This window comes from Calypte anna, chromosome 5A (genome assembly GCF_003957555.1).
Source record: "Calypte anna isolate BGI_N300 chromosome 5A, bCalAnn1_v1.p, whole genome shotgun sequence".
Lineage (NCBI taxonomy): Eukaryota > Metazoa > Chordata > Aves > Apodiformes > Trochilidae > Calypte > Calypte anna.
In genome coordinates this window covers 38,437,215-38,449,228 of record NC_044251.1, presented here as the reverse complement: position 1 = coordinate 38,449,228, position 12,014 = coordinate 38,437,215, and the positions used below count along the sequence as shown (strand labels likewise).

The 12,014-nt window shown below is 44.4% G+C and overlaps 1 protein-coding gene across 1 annotated transcript; it reads right to left on the bottom strand.

Annotated features, from left to right (window-relative positions):
- Positions 1-687: 687 nt before the first annotated feature.
- LOC103535070 (potassium channel subfamily K member 16) lies at positions 688-11,352 on the bottom strand. Its single transcript, XM_030452340.1, has 5 exons — positions 11,033-11,352; positions 8,618-8,738; positions 5,761-5,927; positions 4,052-4,235; positions 688-1,110 (listed from the first exon to the last, which is right to left on the bottom strand). The coding sequence occupies exons 1-5, from the start codon at positions 11,225-11,227 to the stop codon at positions 734-736; spliced, it is 1,044 nt and encodes a 347-aa protein (XP_030308200.1). The 5' UTR covers positions 11,228-11,352; the 3' UTR covers positions 688-733.
- Between the last annotated feature and the right edge of the window lie 662 nt (positions 11,353-12,014).

The window sequence follows — 12,014 nt, the reverse complement described above, 5'->3', positions numbered from 1 at the left end:
AGCTCTGATGGAATACAAACATAGCAGCAAGGCTATCCAGTGAGGACTCTTCCATTCACACCAGTTTCTGTTCTTATAAAATGCTTATGGAATAAAATTATTATGAAATTTGAATTAAAGTCATGGATTTACATGTTCTTTATAAACACATTCACATAGTTTTTCAAAGCCACAGTGATAAGAGGTGAAATTGCCTTTATTCATCTTAGTATAAACCAGGAAGAGGTAGAATGACTAATTTCTAATATACTCATATTTTTCTAACCCTGTCCATTAGATGCTTCTAGTGTCTCTGAACTGAGCCCAGGTCTTGTCCTATAAACATGTCTTTCAGATCATATTAGTTTATCCAATAGGATGGCTCAAGTCAGGCATCTATGAAGTTACATACCCTTATTCCTTCCAAAGGTGCTATGCAATGCCTCAGCAAAGCTCGTGCATGTCAGTTTCTGGAAGAGATACGATTTTTTTTGCAAGCAGCAAAATCCAAATAAAACCAGCAAGCTTTACCATGCTCCTCCTCTGCATTTTTGTGGCAGCACCTTAGAAATGCCTTGCAAAACAAGCAGACTTCTCAGGTTGTTAGCACAATCTAGCTGCAAATTGAGGAGCAAACTTCTTACCATTAATGTCTGAGCTTTGGGTAACTGGAAGTCTTGAATTCTGAAAGGTCATGTCTCAGCAAAACGTAGGATAAATTTTATTTCCATGGGAATTTCTTTATTATAATTCACTAGCAACTCTCCAGTGAAGAATTCTCTTGTGTTGTGGCAGTAGTTTTGTTATGAGACAAGACATGTTTTTCATTTTTTGTGTGTTCAGAATCTGGTGCTGACGACTCCATTTTCTGAGCATCCCCTCCATCACCTGATGGTAGCAGTTCTTCATCCAGAATAAACTGAGCAGGCCAGCATCTTCTTTGCTGGCTTGTTTCATTGTCCTTATTCACCTTTCCAATTTGGTGGAGATCCTTTACAATTATTTTTTCAGTATCTTCTAGTACTGTTGTCAATAAATTAAACAGGAGAGCAATCCAGGCCAGGCCAAAAAGAATCCAAATGGCAACCAGCATTCGGTAGTAGGAAAAGTAATTCCTTCCAGGCTGTTTACCTACAATAAGGGGAGAGAAAGAAAGAAATTAGGAAGTTAAAACTGCTTTGCCTGTGTCCAATGGATTCATCAATTTTATATTGGGTGCTTTAAGATGACTTTTGGTTGTAGTGGAGTCTCTCATCTCCCCAGCATTAGCTTAAGGCTGGGCAAGTCTCTTGTTGTTGCAATAAAGTGAGAGATGCTATCACAAAGATGCTGACCTGTCAAAAAGATATAGTGGGTTTGAGGTGAATTAGCAGAAGAGAAGGGCATTTTTTTCCTCTTATGCCATATTAATCCCATTGCAACTTCTGCACCTGCAGATAAATGCAGTGGTGTGGGAAGCAGTGTAAAACTGTATTCTATTAACTTGAAAATATTCCCTGACTCCCAAAGCACACAAAGCAGAGCACAGTAAAACCACATGCCTGTTACTAGGTTATTGTAATTCTGTGTATTTCCATAAGGTGTAATTATAACCTAATAAGTATTTGCTGAATGCTAGAGGTACCCTTGGTCATACAAAGAGAGTTGTTGCCATTCCTGCTTTGCTTTTGAATGGCTTCAGGGAATCTGACATTAAAAAACTGATGAGAATTCACTGACACATGCCCAGAAGAACTTTCTGTGTTGGTAAACAGTGGTCTGAAGCTTGCTGCACTCACTCCAAACTTCCTGGCATCAGCCAGCACAGCACACCCACGTTTCTGCATGGGTCATGTCATTTTTTTTTTTCAGACATCAGCAACCCACCCCCAGCATATGGAGAACATTTGATCCTAGTGTATGGACTGAGTCCCACACAATATTCTCACCATGATGCAGCTGATATGACCCTGGCACCTTCAGGAAAACCTGGTGATATTGTTTATTGAGTGCTGTAAGTCACCATCAAGGGTAATTCCACACAGTAAGCTGTGTGGATGGGGAGATCACCACAAACCTGGTGGATCATCTCTCATTGTGAAGCTGCCCAGAAAGAACCAGGGTTCTGGAAACTCTTTTCAAGTGCTCTTTACTGCATAGATCAGTGTGCAGGATTTTTGTACTTCCTCATGCAGGAGCAGGGTTGAGTTGGCAGAGGGGACACCAGCCATGCTGCAAAACATCTTCTGCTCTGCTCTTATGTACAGATGTGGGGTTAGCAAAGCAACTAGTAATAACTTGAAGTCAAAACTGGACTTCAGCAGGGCATAAATTGCATTTACAGCCCAAGGGGAGTTTCACCCTAGAAGAATCACCTGTGTGTACATGTGTTACAAACAGCTAAGTCCAGACTGGCATCTTCCTAGGATGTCTCCTTACCCAAACTGGGCTTTATCTCATGCTTGAAGTACAACAGCTACCAGCCAGTTTGGAATTACCAAAATGCAAATAAAGTCAAAGCTGTTCTGTTCCACTTGGCCTATGCAAATCCATTTGTCATCTGTAATCAGTTCTAAACACATAATACTCAGAACAGTCATTGATTCTGCTTGTTTCATTGTGAAGGTGTGAGGCATTAAACTTATCATCTTTATATTACCCTTATTTAAGGCAACTTGAGATAAATACTGCAGGGTATACACATTTCAGCTTTGGTTGTCACCCTTATCATAGAATCATACAATGGTGTGGGGTAGAAAGGGACCCTACAGACCATCCAGTCCCCCTTGGTTGCTCCAAGCCCCATCCAACCTGGGCTGAGACACTGCCAGGGATTGGGCAGCCACAGCTTCTCTGGGCAACCTGGCACAGGGACTCAACACCCTCAAATTAAATAATTTCTTCATAATGTCTGACCTAAATCTCACCTCTTCATTTCCCCTTCTCCTCTCACTACACACCCATGTAAAAAGCCCTCCCCCAGCTTTCCTGTAGGCTCCGTTCAGCTATTGGAAGGTTGCTATAAGGTCACATTGGAGCCCCCTCTTCTCCAGGCTGAACAACCCCAATCCCTCAGTCTGGCTTCACAGGGAAGTGCTTCAGCCCTCTGAGCATTTTAGTGGCTCTGCTCTGGACATGTTCCAGGAGCTCTGTGTCCTTCTGATGCTGGGGACTCCAGAACTGGACACAGTGATCCAGGTGAGGTCTCACAACAGCAGAGCAGAGGGGGAGAATCCCCTCCCTTGATTGCTGTCTGTGCTGCTTTTGATGCAGCCCAGGACCTGGTTGGCTTTCTGGGCTGCAAGCACACACTGACTGCTCATGCTGAGCTTCTGGTCCATCACCACCACCCAGTCCTTCTCCTCAGGGCTGTCTGTATTCCATCAGGGTGACTGACATCCACTTTTTCTCCTGCATGGCACCAGCTACCTTCCACCTTCCTGTATTCCATGTCCCTCAGGTCCAAGGTGCTCAGCATCTCACAGGATCATACTGGAGTGTAGCTCCAACAATTTCTCTTAGGGAAAAGCCTAAGCTCTGGCTTGTGAAGACAGAGAACCTCCAGTGATGCACCACAGACTAATGAAGGCCACTTTCACAATGATATATATGTTTAAGACCCCCTGCTCACAGAGTAAGTTTCCCCATATTCCCATGACTGGGATTTCCACCTCTCAGTCAGTTGTGTAAAATCATGTCCACTGAAACATGACCACTTATTTTTTTACTCTACACTTTGAAACATGATCCTTAGATGGCTAAAACAGGGATCCACACCTTATTTTATGTGACTGTCACAAACTATTCCCTTTTGGTTTGTGCAAATTCGTAGGCTCCTTGAATTCTCCCCCTATACTTCCCCTTCCCTCCCCAGAATATTTGGCTTCTTTGCACCCTAAACCACCACATAAGTAAATTTAGACAATTTTGGGTTTTTTTCAGCACATGCAGTCCAAGAGAAATGTGTATTTCCCCCAGAACTGTAGAAGGTGAAAATAGTTGAAGACTTAGAAGATTTGTCTCTACAGTGTACTGGTGGCCTGTGCAGTCACCCCATGGTAATTACAGTCATAAACCTGGAAAACTTTCTTACCTTTCACCTTCTTACCTATCACATAATCCCCAAAGCCAATGGTGCTGAGGGTGATAAATGCAAAGTAAATTCCTTCACTGTAGGACCAGCCCTCTGTCATCTGGAAGAAGAGTGATGGCAAGCATAGAAAAACCAGGATCCCAGTTACCAGGAAGAACAAAAGGGTCAGAGATTTGATCCTCTTCTGTAAAAGAAAGAAACCAAGTTAATTATAATCATCATCTGACACACTAACAGGCCACATCTAATGGTGGCTGTTCAAAATGCATGGCTGCCTGAATACCTACTGGGACCACAGGGAGTGAAGGATTTATATTGAGTTCTCTTCCCCTAAAAGTTCCCTAGCCTTGCTCCAAAGCAGGGGGAAACCAAGGATTATAGGTGCTGGATGTCCACAGTAGCTCTGTAATCTTTTATCTGAGTGTGTTAACCTCCAATGACCATGAGTATAGGAGGAATTCCTACCCAATGACTTTTACTGGAGTCCAGTATTTCCACTTTTCACCAGACTTCACTTGTAGTTTTTAGGCATTTAGGTGTGGCACCTAAAGAGCATTCAGATTTGTCTGTGGAAGGAGACTTTAAAAAAATGTCTACACCATTTCTAACAATACTATCTCTAAGATTGTTGACTTTATTTCTCATTGCAGCAGTGCCACAACTTGACTCCTACCCAGTGGCTACAAGAAGACATTTAGCTAATAAGCTCCTGATGCAGAAATGCTTGGACAATGACTTTTGAACCATCCTACTTCCAAGAACTCATAAATAAGCCTTGAATGAAGGAAAAGGCTTGTTTATATCCAGATTTATCAGCCTAGCACACATTTATTTATGTATAGAACTTCATAACTCCAGATTGAATGGCAACTGTTGGATAATTTTTCTGCCTTTGCACATTGTACATGTGCTTGAGTCTCTATCTGATCAATTCTTATGTTCTCTTTAAGTTCACCAGACAGGGGCAGAAATGTAGAAATGTGAGCAAGGTTTTTCTGAAGCATTCATACCTTCTCCTGGAAGCCAGCTACAGGAGGCACAGAAAAGCTTTCCCCACTTCCTCAGTGGTGGTGGGAGAAGGAAAGGAGCTGCAAATAACTTAGGGCATAACCAGGCAAGACACATTCTATCTCTAAGCCCTTTACAGGTGCCTCCTCACCTTTCAGCAACTGGGCTCAAAATGGAAAACATCAGCTTGATGTCTCCTTTCTGTCAAGGTCAAGTGAGGAGAGGGATTAAAGGGCTGCATAATGAATGAGGAGGGGGGAGACACCAGGCACTGAGTCAGTATCCACTGAAACACTTTATACAGCTCACCTGCTTTTGCTGCCTAAAGATAAGATGATTTCTCATCACTCTCTTCGCTGATTATAAAGGGAGACAGGAACTTCCCTAGAGTGTTAGCTCCTGGGATAAGAGTCTAGAGAAGTGGGATGAGATACCCACTCTCTCCACTGATTGCTGAAGGGGGCTGGATATCTGCCAGTTGGATGGGTAGACAAAATACATCCCCTTCTCTGTCTCCTCTATAGTTGCCTTGCCTGCTTTGCTCTGCAAGTGAAGAATGTCTTTTTCTCTCTGCTAGCACAATGTCTCACACAGCATGAGAAGAAACATAATAGAGGATAATGCCAGCATATAACTTGAAAGAAAAAAAAACAGACTAGAAATGAGCATTTAACTGTGCCTGAGTAAGTAAAACCAGTTACCTTTCTCATTCCTTTCTCATACAGGAACTTCCCCAGCTTTTTGCAGAGCAGTGAGAGCATCTTACCAACACGGTGCAGAAAAACAATATTCAGAGGGATCCCAAACAGAGCAAAAAAGACACAGAAGATCTGGCCCCCAGCAGTTTTAGGACGTAGCGTACCATAGCCTAGGAAAAAAGATGGATCAGAGGAGACATTCCAGAAAACTGGAGCAGCCCACTGTCATATTCACACCTACCCTGACCTGGCCTGCCTTTGACCCCAAAAGATGTGTCCACATGCCTTTTTTTTCCCCCTGAAAAAGGCATTAAGCAGATGAAGTGATTCACCCTTCGTGTCTGGGGGGATGCAGAAAGCACTGGGTGCTCCCAACCCATCCAGAGTGGGAATGAAAGCACAATCTAAAAGCAGTTATGGAAAACATGCTTTGTCCCAGTTTGATAAATACATGGAAAGACAGAAAACAGAAGTCTGGAAGACATCAAGGCTGTAGTCCCAGGCTGTTTACCATGTCAGAATTACATATAGCCATCTCTAGCTTCTTCTTGATCTGCCCGTGTGTCAGTGACCTCTCTGGCTAAATGCCAGTAGGTTGGTAGGTCCAGATCCTGGCTCCAGTCCTGGAGGCAGTGCAGGGTGCACTGGAATAGACAGTGCTAATGAGTCCAGACCTTACTGGTGGCTTATTTATTCATGCCAGGGAGATATTTGTCTTACAGTCCTACTAGAAGAGGGTTTGTCCAAGTAGTGGAAGAACGGCTGTAGAACTGCAAACATGTCCTTTAAAGGGCTTGAGACTTTGTTCCTCTCAGATTCTGTGAGGTACATCCCTGAGTGCAGGAGGTCTGTGTTTTGTGGATGTCCTCACTCTACCAGTGACCCTGAGAAAAGGCACTTTCCCAAGCACAGTTCATTTCAAGTCATCCATTACTCAGAAAATGCAATGTTTTCTTTCAGGGAAAAGACAAACATAGCAATTGAGTGGTTTATTGGATACTAGTCCCTCAAATGCTTGGGTTGTCTTGTGCTTCCTGTTGCAGAAATACTCCATTTTCATGAAAAAATCTGGTAGCTATAAGTGAAAGTATGTGATGTGCATTTACAATAAACCTCTACAGTGAAAGTGCATAGGAAAAGGCAAAATCCCACTTTTCCTGGGACAGCTTTTCTGCTGTGCTAATTTTGGCTGGGATAGAGTTAATTTTCTGCAAGGTAGTTAATGTGGGGCTATGGTTTGGATCCGTGATGGAAACAGTGTGGATAACTAGAGATGTTTTTGTTACTGCTGAGCAGTGATTACACACAGTCCAGGTCCTTTCTGCTTCTCCCACCACTCACTACTGAGTAGGCTGGGGGTGCACAAGAAGTTGTGAGGGGTCACAGCTGGGACAGCTGCCCACGGCTGACCGAAGGGATATTCCATACCATATGGCATCATCCTCATCATATAAAGCTGGGGCAGAAGAAGGAAGGGAGGACTTTCAGAGGGATGGTGTTTGCCTTCCCAAGAAATTTTCATGTGTGTTGGAGTTCTGCTTTCCTGGAGATGGCTGAACAGCTCCTTGCTGATGGGAAGAAGTGCATGAACTCCTGGTTTTGCTTGCATGTGGGGTTTTTGCTTTACTTATTAAACTGGTTTTATCTCAACCCCCTAATTTTCTCACTTCTACCCTTCCAATGCTCCCCCCACCCCACTGTGGGAAAGCAAAAGAGCTGCTGTGTGGGGCTTGGTTGCCAGCTGGGATTAAACCATGACAATCCTTTTTTTTGGCACCCAACGTGGGGCTCAAAGTGTTTGCAATAACAACAGATTTTATTGGCTTCTGCTAGATTGAATTTACAGCTGTTACTGCTGTTCAGCCATTAATTATCAGGCTCCTGTGCTTGCCATGGGGCTTGCTTGCCTTACTGTGTATTAGAGACTCGTGCTTACTAGTGGCTGCTTTTGGCTTTTGCTGCTTTCTGTACTGCTAATCATCCTCTGCTGTGCCAGGGAACATTTTAATAACAGCAATGGTGACGTGCCTGGGCTGGCAGATGCTGTATTGGACAGGCTGGAACTCCAGTGGGAACTCAAGTAGAAAAGACTGTGACCTGTGAGGGTCCTTGTGACATGTCACACTCAGAGATCAGTGGCCATGCTGTGCCTATAGTATTGCAGGAGTGAAGAAGCCTCAGCTTCACTCTGCAAAAACACAGCTTTTACTTTCACTACATGAAAGTGTGAAGCAGGAGCCAACAGTGGGGACTTAATGCTTAAATTCCTCAGGCCTGTGCTTTCTGGGATGGATGTTTGAGGGAAAGGGAAAAGCAGCAAGGACAGGCAGCCCTTGAAAAGTTCAGTGGAGCTTGAAGCAGCAGCATAAAAGTCTCAGCATCTGCCTTGCTCTCTTCATTTTTTTACCTCCTGGCATGTAACTAATTCAATATGAGCTCTAGCAGCCCAGCAGAGGTTGTTGAGACAGTGTCCATGCCCCATCAGAGCTCAATTCTTTTCTACCACTTTTATGCTTTGCAGCACCCTCTGATTTAAACCCTATTTGACCATAGAATAAAGACCAGGAAAGTTTATCTCCCACCTACAGCTGGCAGCAGATTGAACAGTTTAACAGATGGCTTGAAAAGAAGAAACAAGTGGGAAATAATATGAAAGGTGACTGGTATTTCACAAGCCAAAATAATGCACAAAGAGCTGTGCAGTGCTGAGGTCTCAGGACCAAAGCCATTGATGTTTAGCATCCATGGCAATCAAGGGATGGAGTTTTCATCCTCAAAAGTCTGACCCATTCTGGTCCTAATAACCAGACATAATAAGCATCACACACACACCAACATACATGGAGAGCATCAGGCCTACCTATTGTGGAGACAACTGTGCCTGCAAAGAAGAAGGAGTCACTGAAATCCCAGTTGCTGTCTTCAATCTGTGATTCATTTCCAACAGGGTATACTCCATTCTGAATGGCTTCAGTCAGGTTCTGGGAGGGAAAGTAAAGTTTGATATCAACATAGCTGCTTTTCTCAAGGACTTGTTGCAAGAATACTACAGATTTAGCCAATTACTGCTCCTTTTCTGTGAATACCACTCACCTGTCCCCAGCAATACTCTGACAAGCATTCTTGATTAACACTCAGAACCACCAGCTGGTTGCTCCCTAAATTTAGGGGTCAAGGTGTGCATGTTTTTGAGTGTTAGTCTTTTGCCCTGTTTATGCTGACTGCTCTAGTGGGTATTAGGAGAACTTTTAGTTGTTTCTTTTAGCATGACCAAGGACGTTGATTATTTTGGGCTAAGGACTTGGGATAAAATGATCCCATAGATGATGAGGAGGTAGCAGAGCAAGGCTGAAGCCATGGGGTGCTTGGTTGCTGGTTTTGAGTTTGCCCTTGAGATGGCAGTGGTGCATCTAAGATCTGATCCCCAACCTGTGTGCAGGTGCACTGAGCAGTGGCTGAGTCATCCCAGGAGGGCACCAGTGAGCTCTAGCAGGGTACATGTGACATGCAGAGAATTTTATTTAAAACTGTATTTATTGTATTCTGATTAGTGTCACAGATAACAATGGGATGAGTGGTAACAGTTTCAAACTGAAAGAGGGGAGATTTAGGTTAGATATGACAAAAAAATTCTTTCCTGTCAGGGTGCTGAGCCCCTGTGCCAGGTTTCCCAGAGAAGCTGTGGCTGCCCCATCCCTGGCAGTGTCTCAGCCCAGGTTGGATGGGGCTTGGAGCAACCTGGGCTGGTGGGAGGTGTCCCTGACCATGGCAGGAGGGTTGGAACTGGATGATTTTTAAGGTCCCTTCCAACCCAACCCATTCTATGATTCTCTGATTAAAACTCAGAGAAAGTCTATTGATTTGCAAAGCATTACTCTTGGTGCAACCACAACCAGAATTCAGCCTGATGTAGACACTGTTCTCCAAACTGCATGTGGGAACACACATGCACATATTAATGTGGCCTTTGATATGAACATCTAAACATCTGAATTATAAGAGATGGTTTGGGTTGTTGAGACTGCTCTGCCTCAGCAGGTTTGATGTTTCTCCCAAGTCCCTCCAACCCCATTATCAATTCTGTTACCTATTTTCAGACTCTTCCCTTCTTGCTTGGTTTTAACTCTGAGTGCTGTTATTATTTTTTTTTACATTAAAAAAATACATAACCCCCCCAAAGTGTATCCCACTGACCCTGTCTTTAGCAAACAGAGAACACTAGACCAGACATCTGGAAGGCAGGCTGGTTTCTACAGAAACAGCCTAGACAAAATCCAGGACTGAGCCCTGCCAGAGGCAAGATGAAAACTGGAATAAACTGCACCAGAAAAATCTGCAAACCCCCCCCCCCTTCTTCCTCCCTCACTATATTTTTTGCTGGTGTCCCAGAAGATCAAGGCTAACAGAAATCATTCCACTACCCATGCACAAAGATTTCATTGTCTTGAAAATTATTTTTTTTCCCTCTCCTATCCACAAAAAAACAATCCAAGGTGAAGAGGGTGCTTGCATACGTGAGCTGGAGGCTGGATTGCTGGTTGTTGTTAGAAATATCAGTTCTTCCCTTCCTTTCCTTATCTGGACACTGGACCATTAAGAGGTCCATTAGTTTCCCATGCGGAAATGTTTACAGCAAGGCTGTTTGTTTGCCCTCCCTGTTTTCTTCTGCACCGTAGCAGACAGAGCTAGGGAATACTGAAGAAGAAGAGACAATTGTGCTTTCTCAGCTTCTTGTGCCATGGCCATAAACCTTTCCCTTGGCCAGGCTACCTGTTTCACTTCTGCAGCATCTTGACAGAGTAAATCCTGACTATGCCATCTTCCTTGTCATGATACAGGATTTTTCTTTTTTTTTATCCCCAAGAGATTGTTTCAGACCTTGCCATATTGTTCCTTTGTGCTGTGACACTTCTGTGAGTGGCAAACACACCCATCCATTTCAGACAGCCTCATTTTTTCCTGCCATGCCATTCATTGTAGATGAACTCAGCCACATTAGAAGCCAAATCACCAGGAGGCAAGACCCCAAAGAATTGTGACATCCTGGGATGGATCTGTTCATAGGAAACACCCAAAGAGTTGTCAAGCTACACAGGTTGTATTTACCATCAATGTCACCTGCCTGCTCAAACTGGAGAGTACATTTGGGGTTTGCTAAAATCACCCGAGTGACCACAACAGTAGGAAGACCGGGAAAGTTATCGGTGTGGCAAGGCTGAGAAGGAAACAGGAGGAAACAGTGGGGAGAAGGGGTTTCTGCAGGGCTGGCACTTACCTTCATAAACTGCTCCATCTCTGCCACTGTCAGGTGGGTGAAGTTCTGCAGAAAAGCTTCCTTCATCTGGGCAGCTGCCATCTTCTCCTGCTTCTCAGCTGCCCGCTCCAGCGCCTGGAACACGGCGGCACCCACCAGCAGGTAGATGAAGTAACCTGCCACCAGCAGACCTGTCTGGAGCTTGCCACTGCACATGGCCTCCAGTGGGACAGGGACAAGGGACAAAGAGTGAAGGGGAATGCCTGGTAAAATCCTGAAGCCTCCCCCCAAGCAGGAAGAGCCCTCCCAGCTCCAGTCTCCACTGGGATTCAGCACTGACAGGGACGCTGAGCTGACAAATGCATTCACAGATAATTGGGAAAAGCAAAGAGAGAAAAAATATAAAACAAACAAAACTCAACCTTGAAAAAAAATCCAACAAAAAACAACCAACAAAAAACCAAAACCGACTTTCCACTCTTGGCTGCATGCTGTTTAGGGATTTCCTCTTGTCTGTGAAACTCTGCCTTGATGAGTTCTCAGGAAAAGTGGGTCAGGATGTGAGGAGCTGGCAGGTGGCCATCTCTTGCTCAAGAGGCTCTGGGGACAGGTGAGGATAGCCTGCAAAGGGTCCACAAGGGATCTGTCTTGGAAAAACATTATTTTCCTCCTCTGCCTCTTGCTAACTCCCAGAACTGCACTTCAGGGAAAGCCCCAATGGCCCCCAAAGTCCCTTCTTGCCCTGTGTTCAGGGGCAGCCTTGGGGAAATGCAGCTGGGCTGCTCTCTTGGGTTTTACTTGTCTGCTTGCAGCACAGGGCAGGGCCATCCAGCCCTACATGGCCACAACAGCTTAAAACAAAACCTTAGGCATGGAGTCAAACCTGGTGTGTGTGCCAGGACTGGGTATGTTCTTCTGCCAACATTTCCTATACCATATAGTCAAAAGAGGACATTGCAACACCACAGGGTGACCAATTAAGTGAGTTTAAAATGGTTGTGCC

What these genes read in the sequence shown, in the direction of transcription:
- LOC103535070 (XM_030452340.1), bottom strand. Translation starts at nt 11,227, where the DNA reads ATGTGCAGTGGCAAGCTCCAGACAGGTCTGCTGGTGGCAGGTTACTTC. An exon ending in AGATGGAGCAGTTTATGAAG is followed by an intron (nt 8,739 to 11,032) that starts GTAAGTGCCAGC and finishes TTTCCCTCCCAG; the next exon opens with AACCTGACTGAAGCCATTCA. An exon ending in CACAGTTGTCTCCACAATAG is followed by an intron (nt 5,928 to 8,617) that starts GTAGGCCTGATG and finishes CTTTTTTCCTAG; the next exon opens with GCTATGGTACGCTACGTCCT.